The sequence below is a fragment of the Hirundo rustica genome, chromosome 1, assembly GCF_015227805.2.
Source record: "Hirundo rustica isolate bHirRus1 chromosome 1, bHirRus1.pri.v3, whole genome shotgun sequence".
In the NCBI taxonomy this organism is placed as follows: Eukaryota; Metazoa; Chordata; class Aves; order Passeriformes; family Hirundinidae; genus Hirundo; species Hirundo rustica.
This window is the reverse complement of record NC_053450.1, coordinates 102,820,492-102,840,975: the sequence shown is the minus strand read 5'-3', so window position 1 is coordinate 102,840,975 and position 20,484 is coordinate 102,820,492. Positions and strand designations below refer to the sequence as shown.

General features: G+C 39.0%; 1 protein-coding gene across 3 annotated transcripts in view; it reads left to right on the top strand.

Moving 5' to 3' along the window:
• Nucleotides 1–20,484, top strand: part of GLI3 (GLI family zinc finger 3) — a 206,271-nt gene that overhangs the window by 146,204 nt on the left and 39,583 nt on the right. For all 3 annotated transcript variants that reach the window (XM_040082894.2, XM_040082889.1, XM_058423101.1), the window contains one exon: nt 5,752–5,953. In XM_040082894.2, the coding sequence (XP_039938828.1) occupies nt 5,752–5,953 (202 nt within the window). The remainder of the gene's footprint in view (nt 1–5,751; nt 5,954–20,484) is intronic.

The window sequence follows — 20,484 nt, the reverse complement described above, 5'->3', positions numbered from 1 at the left end:
TAAAAGGTACCTAAACACCATCTTTAATATGGATATTTGTGTTCACCAGCTCTATCTTGGATACATTTGAAATGCACACTTTATTTTTTTTTTTTTGTGTTTGTTTTTAAAAATTAAGATCACACATTTGTGATTAATTACACCAGCAACTTTTCAATTAGGCATTTTTTCAGAGTTAGAGACAAAAACTGCACTATTATGCAAATGGGTTATTTTTAAACAGTAAATAGAGAATTAAAATAAGAGTGAATCCTAGTAAGGTCACTCTGCTCACCTTCTGTATTTGATGAGAATGTGTTTAGTCAGGCAATAGCTGCTTTTATCTAAATAGAGTATGAAGTTACCCTTTTACTTTGTAAAAACTAATTAAAACTATCTTAACTTGCATGGGTGTACAGTAAATTAATTGTCATTAAGTAGGAATCTGAATGTCCTATCATTCATCACACTAAAGAAAACCCCTTTCTTCTTTGTCAGATTTTTAGATTAGAAACAAGAACAAAACAATTAGCAGGAAGCTGATATTAAGACTTTAAAAAAATCCCCAATAAGAATGCCCGTGTATGCATCTAATAACAAAGTACAGTAATCAGTGCAAAGCAGTGCCATTTGTTTGGATCTTTCTTCTTAAGGATTTGTATGGTGATCTTAAAAGTAGTCTTTCGCCTTTGCCCAGTCTTGTCAAAGGAAGCAGAAGACACGTGAGTAGTTTCCCTCATTATCTGCTACCAAATCCTGAGCAAGTTGACTCAGCTGACTGAAAGGTTGCTGTTCATTTATCCCACACAACAACCAAATAGATACAAGCAAGACATTGCTTGTGAAGCAAGTCTGTCTCCCAATTGTGTGCTTATACAGCATCTAGTACAGAAATTTAGAATCTCTCTCCTCTCCTGTAGTGCAAATAATAATTCCAACACCAGCATGCGCCGAGTTCCAAAGTGTATTAAATACAGTATGTGCAGTTTGGGATCTTCTGTTTTGCTCTGTGGTACTGGAAAACTTGATTTCAGATTTGGATTGTAAGAGTGGGAGAGCCATTAATCAGAGGTTAAATCTTACCCAAAGAGCAGTAGACTTGAAGCTATGAACTTCGCTGTCCATGAGCTGTCTAATACATTGCAGAAGAATAAAACCAAGATTATGTGTGCTTAATTGTAACTCTTCTTCATCCTGTCCTGAGTGGCATGAAAATTGGACCAAAATTTTCTCTGCTGCTATGAAGTTTTTCTGCAGTTTTGGTGGCCAGAGACCCCGAGCAAGCCTTGCCATCTTCCTGCTTATTTTGAAAAAGTCAGATTTGTTAAGCTTTAAGTGTAGATTCTAAATAGGAGTGGAGTAGATATGGAGGTTCTTGACAGCACCACAGTAGCAACAACTGAAATTGCTTGTTGTGGCTGTAACAATATTGAATGCCAAAACTGTCTTTAAACAGTATAATAATTTTAAAAATTGCTGTCTTTTGGGTTGATAAGGGAATTTTTCACTTGGGGAATATGTTCTACTCTCTTTAATGAGGTTTAGTGGAACACAAGTATGTTTCCTGAGACTTCAGGATTCCAAATCATTAATGTCCTCGCTCTGATTAACTTTTGTCTATTTTCACTCAGAACAGGAGGTTTCTCTTTTTCAAAGGTACTTAGTATTGACCTACTCCTTTTGGCATTAGAGGCTCTGATAATAACCTGACTGACCTAAAGAGTTTTGGCAGCTGTGGTGTGTTGACCTTGGCTGGATTACAGATGCTCACCAAACTGCTCTATCACTCCCTCTTCTCAGCTGGACGTGGGAGAGAAAAATAGATGGAAAACAGCACCTAGGTTGAGATAAGGCAGTTTACTCAGGCAAAAGTGAAAGACTGCATATGCAGAAGGAAAGAGAATACAAAAATTTTTATTCTCTATTTCCCACCAGCAAGTAATGTTCGTACACTTCCTGGGAAGCAGTGCTCCAGCACGCAGAGAGGTCATTTCAGAAGGCAAACACTGTTAAAGCAACAAATGCTCCCTCACCCCCTCCTTTTCTTAGCCCTTACATCTGAGCTGAAGTCATATGGTGTGAAATAGCCCTTTGGTCCGTTTGGGTCAGCTGGCCTGGTTATGTCCCCTCCCAGGATCTTGCCCGTTTCCAGCCTGCTAATGGGGGAATGTTGGAAGACAATGCTGTGCCAGTACTGCTCTGCAGCAACTAAAACTCCTTTCCAGTTACCAGCCCAAAGAGTTAAGCCAGAGTGACAAGCTTTGGACTTGGGTTTGGTTTCTGTTTGTCAAGCACAGTTGGAGAATGAGGGTGGAGTATCAAAGCCATTCCTTCTTCTCTCATACTGATGACAGATTTGTCATTTTGAAAACTAAGACAAAATTTAGGATAAACTTTGATAAAGTGAAAACGAAGTTTTTACACATCTTTGTAAACAGAAGGCAGAAGGAAAAGGAAGAAAGAAAAAATGTTTGACTTTAAACCCACCCCCCAAATGTCCCATGCTCACAGCCTTCAAAAAGCTAGTGCCTGAGACATGTTCGAAGAAGTTTGATTTAAAGGAAGGGAATAAAAAAGGTTTGAGGAAGTTTGATTTAAAGGGATGAAATAAATGATACATGTCTGAAGATTGCCTTATAAATGATTAAGCAATACTAAAAACTTCAACTCAGAAATCAAATTCATGGGCAAATTTGCTGGATGGCATATTCCATTTTTGAAATTTATGATGGAGATAGATATCTGTTATTTTAGAATTGATCGCCACCTCAGAATAAGATCTTTTCTTCTGACACCTGCAGGATGTTTTGTTGGCACTCTCAAGTCTTTACTGTCTACTACTGACTTTTTATTTCTATAACATGTACTCCAAAAGGGTGACATTTCTGAGCAAATCTTCACTGTCAGCTTCCATTTGCATGCTTTGCCAAAGCTGATGGTTTTTTTTTATCAGCACTTCCACAGAGGTAAATGGATTTTTAGTGAATCAGTGCTCCTTCATTTTCTGATTTTAAAGCATTATTGAGTAGGGAATGTAATACTTCGGTGGGAGAGCACTGTGAACAGATGAATATCTCAAATTGATAAATAAATATTGAAGTGTTTGTTTTTAAAATAAATGTCGGGCAAGGCTGGAAAGTTAGGTTTAGTATTCAGAGGCACTGACAAATTGTGACCTATACTTTTTCATAGAAGCATACAAACTAAAACTCCTGTTATGCGAAATGAATGGTTAAACGAATGTCCTGTAACAAGTGGCCAGCTCATGCTTGACTTTTTAGGCATGTGAGACCTAATTAAACCACGAAGATATGGCAAAACAGTAATTCCATTCAATTGTATTTTCAGTTTTAATAGTCATGGCCCCCCTTGAATTGAGTCCCTGTCTCCTGATGGTCAGACTCTAGAACTCTTGCCTGGCTGAAGCAGAAATATTCCCTTTTTGCAGTATACTGCAAAATCTCCCTTGGGAGATTGTTCCTGTCGCAGGTAGATGAAGGGCACTGCTGAATTCCCAGAGCTAGATGGGGCCTGAAACAGGAGCTGCCTGGAGGAACAGAGGAAGCCTGAGACTGCTGTATGTGTGGCTCAAGCCCTGGCACTGCCTCTGACAGCTGTAAGGAGTGTCTTTCTCCGTCCTTAGGCCACAGATCTCGTGCATCCAGAGCGGACACAGGAGTGCCCTGGCAGCAGCTGGTAGGCAAAGTGAAGGTGTAACAAGCAGTGGGCAGAATTACAAAGCCATAGCACAACTTAGACGAAGGCTAAAGGAGATGGGTTCAGTCCGAAGGGGCAAGGAGGAGGAGGAGCGAAGTCTTTACAGTTTTTGAGAATGTGCAGGGCACTGCAGGGAGTATAATGTCTGTACTTAGCTATGCCCTTGTAAAACCATGATAAAGCACTTGAATTGTGTCCTCATCTGGGGTATATTACATTGCAAGGACTAACTTCAGAGGCATTGTTTTAATTCATTCCAGCTGAACAGTCAGCAGAGAGGAGCTGTGGATGAAAGATGCAAGTTACTACTATTTTTGTTTTACCATGACATGTATGTTGTATTTTCTTGTTAGATATACTGCAGTTTCTTATAGCTGCTGATCATTGTTGTTTCTTATTTTAGCACTAGAAAAAGATCTCTGTCTTTGAAAGACATGAAGCACAGCACTAATAAAATACCAGACACAGTACAATTGCAAGCTCCTAAAAAGGAGATAAAACAGATTACATAAAATAGCATGTGGTAGGTTTTACAAATAAATAAATGGCTATAGCTAAATTTTAAATGATGGGTCAAGAACTTGAACATTCATTGGAGCTCTGTGGACTAAGGCTTATTCTGGAGACAGAGCAGGAAGGAACAAAACTCTATTACCCAGATGCCAAAGACGAGAATGATTAAAAATGGAGATCTGATCACACAGTCACAACAGCAATAAAATGGCAGCCCTTGATACTGTACCAAAATCTTGGCTAGCATGCACAGAAAGAAGGGAAACCCACTCAAGTGTATAAGAAAGCATACTAATAGATTCAGATCTAGCTCTGATCTTGAGATGAGTCTAATTAGAGTCATTAGGGCTCATATCCTGGTTATTGTAAACTTAAATACCCTGCAAAAAAATTATCCTGGTCACAAAGATGTTAGGAAAGACAGATGTATACTGGATGCTTGAGGCCAACTGTGAATTATTAGCAAGTTACAGAGAATGTCAGGCACTCTAGGAGAAGTAGCTGTAAAGTAGGCATCAAACCCAAGACCTGCATGACCCTGGCTGTCAGGATCATTAGGATTCAGTCCTTTACTGCAGGTTAAAGGGATGAAAAAGGTAGAAGCAGCAGTACAGTTAAAGGAAATTGTTCAGTATGAAATGGGGAAGCTAATTCTCTCCTCGCTCTCAACCAAGATAGAAAATAATTAAATAAAGGGAATAAATTTAAGGTGATCTATCTTCTGTCAGGACTGCAGAGAGCTGGGATGACATGGTAAAATAGATCAGAAGAGGTGGAGATTTTCAGATCAGGACATAAAATTTAGAAATGTAATATGTATTTATTTAAGTGGTATCTGTATGTTTGCCTTAACTTTGCTGCATTGAAAAGTCTAATCTCCAGTTTTAAAGAAATTTAGCAGTTGTAGGCTCCTATACACCCCAGCAAAAGAATTTCCTGGGATTTTGGACAAATTCAAATAAAGTCTACTAAAATGTTTCTTATTTTAATTGTTCTGAATGTCAATCTGAATTCTGTTGATAGTGCTGGCCCTTTTAGTGTTTGTTTTAATCCTGATTTTTTGTTTTGCATCAAATGTCGTTCTGGTAGAATTATGGTCAACAAAAGAAAAGCTGTCTCTTCATTTCTCTACTGTATTTGACATGTGTAGGTTTGGCTGTATGTATTAAAGTGTTGTGGGTTTGGGCTTGCTGGTATCCCACATCTGAACCACTGTCTCATTGCTCATGGTTGAATTAATGATGTGAATGTCTAAGAAGCCATCAGATTCATAAATCACCAGAAATGAGAGGGATAACTCACAAAAGTATTTTCCTTTTGTTTAGCCATTTATCATTTTGCTTGCACATTAATAAACAGAGGTCCCCTGAGGTAAGCTGTAGGAAGAAAAATTTTTCTTCCTAATTTTCCTCTGTTGTAGCCAGTAGACCACAAATGAAGAGAACGGGCTTGTCACAGTGTGCTGGTGTCTCCCTCTAACCATCACTGATAACAAATAAACCCGATGAAGTACCCTGGTGGATAATTGTGTTTACATAACAGGTGCCAGGTTTCCGAGTCCGAGGCTGTCAGCCAGACCAAGCCGAAAGCGTACGTTGTCCATATCCCCCCTGTCTGATCACAGCTTTGACCTTCAGACCATGATACGGACATCTCCAAATTCCTTGGTCACAATTCTCAATAATTCTCGTAGCAGTTCGTCAGCCAGTGGTTCTTATGGCCACTTATCTGCAAGTGCAATAAGGTAAGAATTGTATTTTCTACCTGAATTATATATTTTCATTTATATAAATACTCATACATACATAAATACTCACATCTTTAAGTAATTTGTGGGAGTTTTTTGTGCATATGTGCATTTTGCAGTTTCTATAATGTATGTTCATCAGAGCTTAATTTGAAGCATAAAATATTTTTTTCTTGCTCAGAAAGGTAACCACAAGGCCCTTTTTGCCTGTTATTGCCAAATGCAGGTAATATTTCGTCTGACCAGCAGGAACAGTGTGTGTTTGTGTGTCCAGGAATCCATTTTCAGAGAAGAAACTCTAGGATAGGTTTGTGACATAAGTCCCTTGGGTTCTTCTGCCCATAGATATGATGGACAGTGAAGTGTTCCTACATTATGGTAATGAGAAAGTAAAGAAGAGAAATAGTAGTATTGGTAGTATAGTAGAATGGTAGTATTCAATTCAAATGTTTGGCTTTAACTTTTGGATATTCATCTCTAATTTTTTTTCATGTGTTTTTTCATATTTTACGTTCGTTGGCTAATTTTTTTTTTTTTTGGTACCAAGGAAGTACTGTCATCCGAAATGCTATGATTTTCACTTGGCTGCTTCACGTGTGTGTGCAGGAAAACAGTCAGAAATGGTTGTTCTGGAGGCAGAAGAGCAGAGCAGAGAGCAAATGAAGAGATGGACAGAAGTTGTACAGAAAGGGGAAACAAGTAGGGCTCAAAGGAGAGGGAACTAAAGGAATAATGTAAAAAGAAAAAGGGGAAGAAGATTAGGAGCTGCAGCAGGAAAAATGGAGATGCAACTGCATCTTGGTACATATTTTTGTATTTGTGGCATGACTATACGTTAACTGAGAAAAGCTCATTTGGTATTTAAAAAAAAAAAAAAAAATCCCCCGCCTCTCCAAAGTGTCAGAAAATTTTGGGCTTATATTTATAACCCTCAAAGAGTGCTTCTGGGCCCTGGTTTAACAGCAGCTTCCACCTTCAATCTGCAATGAGGCAAAGGAGAAAGTCCCTACAGCGGTTTCTTGAGATGGGGCACTTATTTTAGGCAAGGCTCAAAAACACTACAAAGGTCATGGGTTTGACTCCCTGTATAGTCCATTCACTTAAAAAGTCAGATTTGATGAGCCTCATGGGTCATGTCCAATTCAGAATATTCTGTGAAATCTGTGTCAAAAATGACACATTTGCAGCTTTGAAAACAGGCTCTGGGGGTTTTCACTCCTGGAGAAGATGGGCATGCAACTGGTGTTAGAAACCATGAGCCTGACAAACTCTTTGAGAGTGACAGCACTGTAAATACTGGTATTTGTGTAATTGCTGTGTTTTCCTTTTTAAGCACTTTTGAATAGTCGTGCTTCATAGCTCTGATGTACTTGAGTAGCTGTGTAGTATTTCACAGGTACAGTGTCACAGCTCTGCGATACAACTTTGCTGTCAATGGAACCATGGTCCCCATTATGAAGCTCCTTAATGAGGAATGTGATTTATGTCAGTGGCTGGCTGCAGCTGGACCACATCTGTCAAATACAAGTAACTCCGTGGAGGTGTGCTGTCTATACTGTCATTAAGATGGGATAGCACTTAATAACTAAACTCCTTTCCCATTGGTTGTAACTTTGGTGAAGCAAATAGTGCATGAAAGGTGGCATAGTCTCTAAGTGGAGTAAGTCTTCTCTCCTTTTACTCTTCCAGAGCAAAACTGCAGTCAGATGGATGGCTTTGTTGAATACAGTTGTGGAACTGGAGGGAGCTCTGAATGAAGACTTAGTAGGGATGCTAGGGAGTCTTCAGAGTGGGTTTTGTGAACTGGTGTCACTGGAGAAAGCAGTGCTTGTGTGACTGAATCTGTGGTTGAACAAAGCTTTCAGCCTTTCCAGGTCATACTTGCCAGGAATGCATAATACAAAATTTCACATGATTTTGAATTAAGATTTTATTTTTTTTTTTCCATTTTGATAAGAGTATGTCGATTCAGCATGCAAAGTTGGAAATTTACACCTCCATTCTTCTCAGTTGAGAGGAGGGAAAGGGAGAGCTCTTTTTCCTGCTTTACAGCTCACCTCTGTTGGTTCCCTTTAACTTCTCCCATGTGAACCTGTCTATATAAACCAAAATAAACAGTGACATAAGGTATTAAACCCAAACCACATTTCATTGCCTTAATAAATTCTAAGACTCAATGACAACAGGACTGTCAGTAAAATTGAATTTATTATTCACTCTCTTGCAAATAATGCATTCAGCATAAGAACTGTTGTATTGAATAAAACCGTAGGTTCATCCCATTTAATATCCTGTCAGCAACCATGATCAAAGTCTAGAAAAAAACATTTCCTGGTATAAAATCCCAGCTTCTGGAAACTTGCATGTTAATGTCATCGGAATTGCTGCAAGAAAATGGTACAATTCAGCAAGCCACTAGATGGAATTGCCAGACAGGAAGGATTTCTGCTTTCGATAGTATCAGTAGCATTAACTATACTTAATATTATGCAGTCCTTCTACTTCTTGATATTATTTCCTATCTTTTTTAACTTAGTCCAAATAGTTTACACTTGGCAGCAGTTTTCATAGCAAACACCCATCTAATGCTGAATATTTCAAAAAAAATCAGCAAGGTTATTAATTTATCCAAATGAAGTTAGGAAAGAAGAGATTATTCTGGACAAACTAGAACTATTGCTTACCTTTTTACTGGGAAGCTGAACTTTGCCCGGAATGTTGCCTAGATGATGTAGATGTTATCTTTGCTGTTTGTGAGAAATTGACCTATTCAGCCAAGTGATAAGCCCTTAAGAGGTTTCTATTAGCCTGTTTTAAATAAACTAAGCACTCAGCATGTTCCATTCCAGGGCCCGAAGAGTGGAAGGAGGTTTTTTCCCTGCAGCTGCAGCTCTGGTACCTCCTTGGGAAGCCTGTGGAGGCTCAGCTGTCTGTCCAGCCATTCAGTTTTGTGAAACTGAAAGCAGTCTTCAGAGGAGGCAGGAGTCAGCCCACAAACTGTAGAGGCTAAGCGAGTTGGCACGAAGTGCTTTCTGTAACACAACATAGACTTGCAGCAGGAGAAAAGGCTGCAAAATAAAGCATGCAGAAGCTGGTCATTCAGAGAATGAAGGTACTGCCCCCTTGTGATTGTGCTCGGATACCATCTTTAACTTCAGGATTTCACAGTATTTTAGAGCCCGTCTTCTTGAATGCACAGCCTGAACATCCTGAACATCCTCTGTGGATCAGTAAGAGTCACAGGACACTGCCTCCCTCACCTGTTCCAGGCAGCCTAAAAGAGGAGGGAGCCTTGTTCCTGGTTATTTGCTGCCTGGAGGGCCGACTGTACTCTTGCAACACAATTCCAGGCAAACTGGGCTGGATGCTGGGCAAACTGAATTATTTAGAAGTGACCACCAGGCTCAGTTTGTCTTCTGGAGTCCCAGCCTACCACTCTTAATTCTGCAGAGGAACTAGCCCAGATCTTCTTGACTGAAATTGGGCAACTGCAATGAGTGACACTTTCTGCGTCCATCGTTCTTTGCTCCTGTGCAAAATGAATCCTTCCCCTTCACCTCAGTGGGAGGTAGAAAGCATTAATGTTTTGTGAAGCAATTAAGATTATACAGTGATGAGCACAGTGGAGAAGCTCAGGAGGATGTCAGTAATTATTTATTCACTGAAGGTTTAAATACAAGGGAAGAAAGACCTATGGGCATTACTCTGGGCACAGAGAAGAAAAATACCAGAGGGCCTCTTACTGAAGGCTATTGTGTGTCTTGTGGACTGAATTGAGTTACGAATCATGCAGAGAGGACAAGGGGTGTGCTGTCACAACTAAAAGCTGATGAGTCAGCACATGAAGATACGTGCAGGTGTACTTCTGGTATGTCTAATTTTGTGGGTTCAATGCTCTTGTACAGCCGTTTCTGGAAAGGTACTACTTGTGTTAAAAAAATGTCTCCAGGACCTCGCTGGTCTTTGCATTGGCTAAGAAAAGAGGCTGAAAGATTACATCCTCTGCTTCACACAGCTTTTCAGCATTGGATCCTCTATATGAGCACTGTGGAATGCTGGGGATGAAATCGGGTGAAAAGAGCCACATTTTGGTCTCTGTACAAAGCCAAACACAGAAGGGCTCTGGTCTTTGATGTGGATACTACTGTAGTTTGAATACTAAATACTAGTAGTTTAGCACAATCCATAGAGAGCTGGGCTTGGCGGGAGCTTTGCCATTGTCAGCTGGTGGTGTAGTGCTGTATCCTGACTACTGGCTGAATACTGGAAAAGGAGATGACACTCCTGCTGACAGCTAATAGTGGATCTTCTTTAGCACACCAGGTAGAGCTTCTGCTTCATGCATTTGAAAACACCTGGTTTAGGTCTCAGCTGAGAGATTATGCAGAAAGGAGTTGTGTGAAATAGCATCAAATGAGGATAATCCTTCATTTGATATTTACTCATTTGGTTACCTGCGTCAGTCCTGCAGTGCAGCACCCCTGCTATTAATCCTTTGTCAAGACGTACTTAATGTTATATCTGCTACCTGTGACAATTATCAGACTTTGCACTTCAGTAGCACTTCTTTTTGAGAGACAGCATGGTTTAGAGTGAGTACAGAGGGGGTAATCACTTCCCATGATATTAAGAGGACTGATTCAAAACCTTTACAAATTATTAACTGGTCTTTAATACACAGAAGGCTGGGACTTCATGTCCCATAAGATTGGAAATTTAGAACCTCTAGTCCATTGAAATTTAGTCCCTTGGCAATGCTGTGATTACGAAAATTACAAAATCAGTTTTCAGAAAATGATCCAAATTCCCTGTCAGATCCAAGGTGTTTGAGTCAGTAGTTCTGCCTACTACAAGAGACTTTGGGTCTAGGCAGATACAACTGTGAATATAACTTACCCATCTCACAATAATGTGAAAATTCAGTTTCATGTGAGCACAAGAGCCCTTTGGGAGCTCCTTGAAGGTTTGAAAGAAACTGAGAAAACATAACTACTTCCTTTTTTCCCCATGTGCTGCCCTGCTTCCCTGATAGTATCAGAACAATTAACATAGTGTGGTTAATTACAGCTAGACCCTGGCTGCTCTGGCTCCTGTCACTTCGCTCTGGGTTGATCTGAAGCATCAGGGAATGGAGGAAAGGATACTTTCACAAAGAGCGCTAGAAAGGGATAGCCAGGTTTGTAGGGTGAGCTTAGGCAGCAGTGGAACAACATCAGTGAGGAAGGCAGGACTTGTGTTTCTGTAAGCAGGTATTGGATTCTCAGTTATTTCCTCATCTCATGTAAGTTCATTGTGTAGAATGCTTGTTGTTAATGAGTCAGTGCATTGTATCTAGAGATGAGTGACTAGGTAATAATTTCTCCAGTTTTCATTTGCAAACATAGAGAAAATCAAGAGAAAAATAAAAATAGGGTTAAGATATCCAAAAAAGGTATAAAATTACCAACAGAGAAAAGAGAAAGTATCTTTAGTAGAGAGCCCAACAGTCTAATTATACACTCTGTTAAAATAAAAAAAGGAAAGAGTATCCTTTTATCAGGTTTAAATTATCCAGTTTTTGAATTTAATAGAGTGTCTCATAAGACAGGAAGCCCTCATGTTCTCAATCCTCCTTCTTTATTCAATATTTCATATATTCTTATTATGCTGCTCCTACTCATCTCCTTTCTGATGTTTTCAGCCTGCTCTTTAGAGTTCTTGTATTGTCTTTGCTGCTGATACTGTGTGAAAGTCTCCTTCTACTACATTCAATAATATTCCAGGGGAGGACCAGCAACTTAAATTCACCATGATTTTTTTGTTTTTTCCCCAGTCAATTGTTTTAACATGTTTTTTGCCATAGCTTCATGTTGATCAGATTTTCATTCTTTCATTGAATTCGGCACTGAGACAAACAAGTGCTTCTTGTCATTTGTCTCAGTTAATTTAGAACCAGTGTATGAGTAGCTCTGACTCTATTTCAGTATCGATATGCATCTTGCTATCAGTCTTGCTCATTCATCTAGCATTCTGGGCTCTAAAGATAACCACTTAGCTTTCACCATGCTGCTCAAAATAATTTTGTCACATATGCAGATATAATTTTTTTCATTTCTCAACTCCATGCTCAGATTGCTGACAATTGCATTATGAAACAGAACACCCATCTGAGAATTTTGTATCTAATCTGTACGTAAATCCAACTGCTTCATTCTTACCTTTGATTTGTGTTTTAGACTGTAAGTCGCAAGTGTGTACATTTCTGTAATTATATCCATGTAAAAGGACACAATCGAATGCTGGTTAATGAAATGAAAAAGGATGTGCTTAGCGTAGCACAGGTAGAACAAAATAAATTCACAGCAGTGTTTTGCAAGAAGCTCATTATGATAGGATGTGTAGGATAAAGGGTTTGTTAATTATGTCAGCATTATAGGTGTTTTGTTGCTTTATGATCACTCTTACTGGGATCTGCCTAAGTTAGATGCAGAGCTGACTTTGACTGAATTGCATGCAATATGTTGTAAATGAAAGTTTAGTTCACACCAAGTCAAATTCAGTCCAACTGTAATCCCACTGAAACAGGTCCTACTATAACTAGACCTTCACATATGTGCAAAATAGGACTTTTTTCTCCATGGTCTTGTACTGTGGTTAATCTAAAGGAGGGAAATATATTGCTCCATCCTGCAATAATAGCTTCATTTCATACCTACTTTCAAGAAGCGTGAATGACAGAGAAGTGCCACAAAGTGAAATTCACCAGTATTACAGGAAGTTGCATCTATATCAGGCTCTGATATAACCATGCAGCTAGTCTCCTGCACAAAGCTCATGTAGATTGTAGGAGGGTGACATTCAGGGAGATTTTTTTCAGAGGTCACCTGCATCGTGGATTAGAAAGTGGTAGATATTCCTCACCAGAAGCAGCAGAAACATGAATGGCAAGATTTCTACCTTTGGAAAGTGTAAAATCTAAGGAGGTGAGCAACATAAAGAATGCAGATTATGCAGGCAAATATTGCCTGCACATTTACATGAACAGGTGCGCCTATATACAAGTGAGATTATGCATACATAATCTGTATACATATGCCTGTAAATCTGTATGTCACAGATCTTGTAATTAAAAGTGTGTTTGAAGCAACTTGATCCACACTGGTTCAGTATTAGTCAAAGAGTTTAAAGTCATTGAACCCAGAGCAGTATTAGTTCCAAGATAGTTTTCAAGCTAAAACAAGTGTGCTGGAGTTTAGCACTTCATTACTTCATTTTCAGACCCTAAGAGCAAGTATTAATTAGCACTTTGAATGTAATAAATTATGCCAGTTTTAGAAGCCTGAAAGTGCTTAGCCATGAATTTAATTCAAAATTATGTTTGCTAGAAGTGGCATGAGCTTGCATGGAGGAAGCACAGATAAATTATGCAAGGTACCATTAATACAAAGTCCAGTTAGGATACTAGGGATTCCTTCACAGGAATAATCCAGTGAGAAGGACAAAGCTGACAGTGCTGTCTGAGCACATAAGGTTAATCAGTGTGGCCCCGTTGCTCTCAGTGAAACTATGCCATTTTACTCTGGATATGGCAATGTATTCATGAAGAAAAATTTTACCTAGCCTAGCAGATAAAACAGAATAGATAATAAGGTAAGCTGAAGAGAAAGTACAAACCACAGACTCTGTTAATTTTAAACTGGTAATAAAAAAGTAAAAAAAAAAAAGGGCAACGGTGTATGTGAATTAAATACGATTGTACAGTGATGGTTATTATCTGATGAAAACTGGAAAACCTAGTAAAATACATGCTCTACCTTAATGCATACAGGATATATCTTTTTACCAATTCATTTAGATGACTTGTCTCTAAGTTAATGATTTTTAATGCAACGTGTCAACATTACAGATACAGAGGGATATTTGAAACGTAGTCATTTTTTAAATACTTTTTCAAAGGATTTTAGGTCTCATACCTGCATTCAAGATCACACAGTGTCTGGTTTCATAGTCAAAGTTTGGTATTGTTTTCCCCTGTACTTGAGTAACAAGCCATAAAAACTACTGATGACTTTTCTGCATTGCCTACTCAAGTGCAGTGTTGTCAGTTAAAAAATTGAGGGAGGGGAACAGAATTTAAAGCACAATTCCTTTTTATTTGAAGTATTACATATATTGTGAGTAAATTGCTTCAAACAGAAGTGCATTTTAAAGTTTCTCTTCCTGTGATGCGGTTTGGTTTTTGTTCTGTGTCTAAGATACTTGAAACAGTAAGAGTTTCACAAATCTCTTCAGGGCTGCAAGGTTGGCAAGTGATTTGTCACTCATGTGTCCTGAGCAATTTGTCAACATTCATTCTTGCAGGTGGTTGCCATGAGGAGAAGTAGAGGACAGAGTTGGAAACTTCTTTTTACTCACTCCTGTGTGTTTACAAGGAACGTACATAATTCTTGTTTCTGCCAACTCAAAGAGCAGGAGACATTTTTCTCACTTGTTGTTACTGGTTGCTTCTTATCTTCTCTGTCCTTGTCTAAGGAGAACTCACTGGTTTGTTTTCTTCTACACCTCTGCTGGGTTCTAACTATGAGTCTGTCCTAACTGTCCACAGCTTTTCACATCTGAGTATGCAGTGTTCCTGGCTGCATCTTATACATTGTTCCATCAGAAGATCTATAGGAACTTCTGTGCATGAAGTCAGCTTATGCAGATCCCCTCAGCACCCGTGGCTCAGCTCCAAGCCATGCTTACGTATGTCCTGTATTTTGAACAGTGGCTCCTACAGGGCAGTTTATCATGGGATGAATGAAGCTGTTTCTTATATTAGGTTTTATTTTTTAAAAAAGGCATTTGAGCATGTGAAAAGCAGTATTTAATCACTGTTAGCTTATGACTTGTATTGTGACTTACTCAGGTGGCATCTGTACCTGAGTAAATTGCTCCAAACAGAAATGCATTCTAAAGTTAACTAGGTGTTATCCTAGCTCTTGATGATCAACTTTATTAAACATGAAAGCAGTCCACCTACAAATTACTTAGCCCTTTCTTGAACTGGGGTCCTTTTTGGAGGTATTTCCATAACTTGGTCTGTGTAGTGTAAGTCCCTGATGGCAAGAAAAAGTGATGGAGGCTGTAGAGTGGACAGGGAGTGCCACAGCTTTTCTGCAGGTCAGAAAGGGCCTGCATGTTCCCTTGCAGTGCTGGTTGCACCCTCCCTCATGAAGCGAATGTTAGGATTGTGAATGCACCACCCATCATCAAAGACCCTTCAAAGGCTGAAGGGCTGAAGCCCTCTCCTGTCCCAAGGGCTGGATGGAGACAATGTCTCACTATCCCCATCTTCCTGTTCCGGTGACCTGTTCTACATTGTTTTATTTCAAAAGATGTTGGGTAGTTAGGGTACTACAAGAACAAGCAAAGAAAAAGATCAGAGGTCTGAAAAATTATATGGATGAGTTGAAATAGAGTTCACCTGTTTTCTTCCAGACTGGACAGGAAGAAGGTGTAGAAATAATTTCCAATATTTAAAAAGAAAAGAGAGGAAGGGAAAGGCAGATAATGAGTGCTGCTGCATAGATTAACAAAGTGCTGGATCTTCAGTTGACGCAGGAAATACTTAAGATAGAGGATAGGAAAGAAACTTTTAATGTAAACATAATATGGTTCTATCTGAATAAATAAAGATACCCCAGAGAAACAAATTTATCTTTCTGAAGTTTAAAAAGGAAGAAAAAAACCCCCTAAAACATCAGAAATATCCCACAGGGTCAAACGAGAGCTGTTACTCTAGTTTGGGTGTCTCTGATGGTGCAAACAGGGGATGCTGTTTAAGAAGCAAATGAACCCCCCTGCTTCCTCACTTTTGTTCTCTTAGTGCTCTACTCAGTGTTATTTAGGTTAGCAACCCCAAAGTCTACACTCTTGTTTGTTCTCGTCATTATTTCTTTATGGATCTGTTGTCTTTGGATTTATCTAGTCACATATGAACCTGCTGGCTATCTCTGCAGCTATTCCAGAAGTCCACAAATGCCTTTTTTTTTCACTCTCTTTCAAGTTGTTCCCTTATGTCTTTCATTAAATGCTCCCTCATTACCATGCTTGGGAAGCTCTTGTCCTGAAACCTTGCACAGCAGAAGCAGAAAGGGGAAAGCACTCAGATACTTATGCAAGACTTCCATGCATCACATCTTGCAGAACTTTGTATTTTGGCACACAGAGGGTGCCTTCAGAGTTTTTGGGAAGAAAATCATTGGCATATAGTGAGACAGTCTTTGCAGTATTCACAAAATTGGAATGTCCTCAGTATTTTTGCCTCCTTAGGCACACCTATGCAATGGAAAGAAGGATTATTTCCCTGACTTTGATTCACAGATGTTTTGTAAATTCTGCAGCTGTGACCAGAAACTGGAAAACCTTGTTAGCAGGACAGCCACAGAGTAGCCACAAAGTTTGGTTTTGATTATTATGTCTGTTTTTCTTCTTCTTGAAGTCTGTTCTTTAGAAGACATCTTTTTGATGTGCTCATGTAATTGCAATGTAGTTCACTGCCCTGCATTACCTCCAGTGAAGGGAGTTTGAGACTTTGCAGATGAGAAGAGAGACAGACAGACAGACTGACTGACAGACAGACAGACACAGAAGTCCACAGTATGTTAAAATAAATGGTATCACTGATGGCTTTTCTGTTAGTGTATATAAGTTATTGAATGCTTAAGCAGAAATATTTATTGTTTCTTCTAACCCTTATTACTCATAAAACTCAACAACTAAAAAGATAACTGGCATGTAATTTTTAGTGGCCATACATACTCTCATCTTCTTTTCCTTTTCTACTTTGTTTAAAAGTCCTTAACAGAAATACAGATGAAATTCTCTCCAGTGGTGTAAATTTGCACATCCCAGTAGGTAGATGGAAGGAAAAGATTCATAGTTCATTTACATTTCTGTGAATTGAACATTTTTTTGAAGTGGCTGGTGTTTTGGAAAACATGAACAATTGGGGCAGGAATCTTGTGTTCTGGCCATCTGGATTTTGGAAGTCTTGAGCTCTCCTTGTCTGAAATGCAGCCTCTTAAAACTGTCTTAAAAGAAACATGACTCAAAATGAGGCCTCTGGAAGTACTCATTGCTTTTGAAAAACCTGGTTGTTGGTTTTAGTAGTTCCAGAGTCTCAAGATTGCTGCTTTCAGGCCTTGTTTACTGCTTTTGGCAGTGAGTTTTAGGTGGTTCCTGAGTGACATTGCTGCACATTTATAAGCAGACATGGTTGGAACAACTGGACAGGGGCAGCTGGTGCCATTGTCCAGCATTCCTGCGGATGCTGGCCACCTGGCTAGGAAGCAGTGTGAGCTTGGTAGGGACAGGAGGACATACAGCTTGCTGGTCAAGAGGGATTACATGGGGATCTGGGCTACAGATTCCCCATCAATCCTGTATTCAAGAGCTGCTGAACAAAGTGCAGTGAAGAACTTTGGGAAGAAGGGCAGGAGTCCAGACCTTCCCTTCCCAATAGCACACCATGCCAGCAGTGTTGAGAGCTTTGATTTATTTTTCTTCTTTTTGGCTCTCAACATTGACTTTATTGTATGGTATTTGAACAGCAGAGAATGACCTACCACCTTCTGTTCTCTTCAGAACCTTCTGATCTGTTCAAATCTGAAAAATCCTCCAGGCTGCCCAGTGACAACATCCTGCATGCAAGTGACATTAAATCCAGCCAGGTCAGCTTGCCTTATGAGGAGCTCTTCAGAAACAGCTGGAGAGAATTGTTATTTGAAGGCAGCTATGTGAGCTGTTTAAGAAGTCACCCTGATGGCAGAACCATTGTCTCCATTTCTGAGTTACTCCCCTTAGCTATGCTGGCTGTTCCTCTGCTCCTCCACAATCACCTTTTAATTTAATTCTGAGATGTTTAAAGTTTGGAGGTAGAGGGAATGAAGTGCAGGTTTTCAGGCTCCATAGGAAAATCCTAGTCTCTTAGACTCAACCCTTGCTGATGAGCGCAAGGAAAAGGAAAATACTAAAGAAAAAAGGACTCCTTCTGCCCCTAGCACATCTGTCCAGCTGTGCCTTAATGCATGTGCTGCTGGTATCGCTGTTTTCCCGTAAGAACCTCTAGCTGAGATGATGTCCGTCTTCTTTATTGTACTCTACAATTTTGTCAATGCATGGCTTAACATCCTCTTTCTGGATACTGCTTGTACTGTGTTGAGACAAATGTAGATAACAAGGACATCTCTAGGAGGTAAAATCTATCCTTTTGGTGGAGGCCATTTTAATTTATGTGGGAGGGGAATAGCAAGTATATTTACTTAATGATTAAGCACTGCACTGCTTGAGTCATACACTTGTGTTTTTACCATGTAGGGTCTGAAGGACATTACAAAAGTTTTGAACCTGGGCCTTGCAAAACTAGGTATTGCTGTGCATGGTCAAATGGAAAAAAAAGTAAAAAAAAAAAAAAAAAACAAACAAAAAACTCAGCCTGTATTTCCAAAGCCTGCTGTGTGCTTGGAACTGCCAATTAGATCAGTCCACTTTTTTTTTTTTCTTTTAAACTGACTGATCTGAAGGGTGAAAGTGTCCTAGGCTTTAACCGCTCACAGAGGAATAAAATACCTCATCTAAATTGTTTGTGTGTAATGTTTGTTGATCTTGGTGAATTTGACAGCATCTTCAGGATGGTGCCGTCTAGTGTTTGAGTGTATATGGTGAACTCATAGTATATGCCTAGAAGCAAAAAACACCAGGGTATAGTAAGGAGGCTTTTTTTTCAACCTCATGTATGGCAGTGAAATTGTGTGTTTTTTAATAACCAGAGCAGAGTAGTTACACTTAGTAATGTTTGTTCACTAAAAAAGAAAAGGGGTGTTAAATCATTATGTTCTTTGATGAATGGCTTGTACACTGAAGAATAAATTGAACAAACTGGCATAGAGCTCAGTGAACATGAAATCAGCTATTAGGAGAAAGCTTGTGAACAAATTCTGAGCCTGATATGCATCTTTTGATTAATGTCCTATTAATCATCCATAGTGGCTACCTTAGCTAAGTCGTGCTGTAATCATTCATGGTTGCTTACAGGAACACTAGCAGGGTCTATAGAGCTTCAATAACTGAATATTATTACTGATTTCTCCCTAACTCTTGCTGTGACCAATTACTGTTTTCACTATGTTTCTGCCTCCCTTTATTAGAGAGAATACAATGCAGAATGAAAAGAGAGTTCCTCAAAGACCAGCAAAATTCTCCCAGGCTATTCTTAATGATATTCTGTCCTAAACGGGCAAACTATTGTAATGCAGAGTTCTCACCAGAAATAATAGTAATGTAATCACATTGAAGCTGTCTTTTTATGGACTGTAGTCAAACAGACAAAATGTATAGTCATATTAATGAACACAGAATTTCTATAGAATTACTACTCAAAATTATAGAAATTATTTTGGCTTTTTGCATCCCAGTATTTTTAGTTAATGCACTTAACGGTGACAGCAGTTAAGACTCCAGAGTGATAATTTGGATAAATTTGACGTTAGAAGAAGCCTTGATTCTTGGAAGGTGTAATGCCTGCACCCCTCTCTTTTGAGACCAAATGTTTTATATTTCTGTATTTCTGTGGCTTTTTTGGACTCTGGTAGTTCAGTGTATTTTTTTTCTTTTTAATCAATAATTAATATTCTTTTTCTTTTTTTCCCTTTATGGTTGGAAGTTATTGGCAGATATTTACAGGAGGATCTCTTACTCCTGTGTGTGAAGATTTAGTTCCACACCATTTATTTCTCAAGTGTGACACAAAGAATACTTTTGCACTACCCACAAAATAGGTCCTTAGATGGCAGTGTAATTTCCTCTTAAGTTACTGTGGTCTGGGAAATACGGTGAAGTAATGAAGTGATGACAGGTATTAGCATGCATAATGGGCTTTAATAGACATTTAATGTTGTTCAACTGGAAGAAGGAGAAGTGCTTTCCCACTGGAATATTTCTACTTTGGAAGTCATTGATCACCAATTTCAGAGGGGAAAGGTTAATCCATCAGTTTCTGTAACCAAACGGCACTGATGGAAATTCTTTAGGTGACATTCTGGATGAACTGAGCTTTCCATCTTTGCAAACAAATGAGTGATATGACAAGCATGGTGTTCAGAACACATTTAACCAATTGATTTTCTCTCCTCTTGTAATAAGATCTAGAGACATATGAAAGAGCGTAGCATGAGCCAAGATTAAAGGAACTGCTTCATACACGTGAACATAGGGGAACTGCATTATCAATAAAAGTACTATAAAGCATGTAGGCACCTATTCTTTTTCTTTATATAAAGTTTGTTATTGCAATAAATAGCTGTTATTGAACTGCCTGCCTTTTATTTGAGTTTTTCTGAATTTTATTTCGGTCAGCTTTCTGTGGTTTCCTGGTAGAGGTTAGGAAAAAATGTTATGTTTTGTTATGGTATCATTTTTGTACTCACTAGTAAATCCAGGGCAACTCTGGATTTAAAATCAAGATTTATCATCCTTTGGGGCATGAAGAGGGATATGAGGGGGAGGGG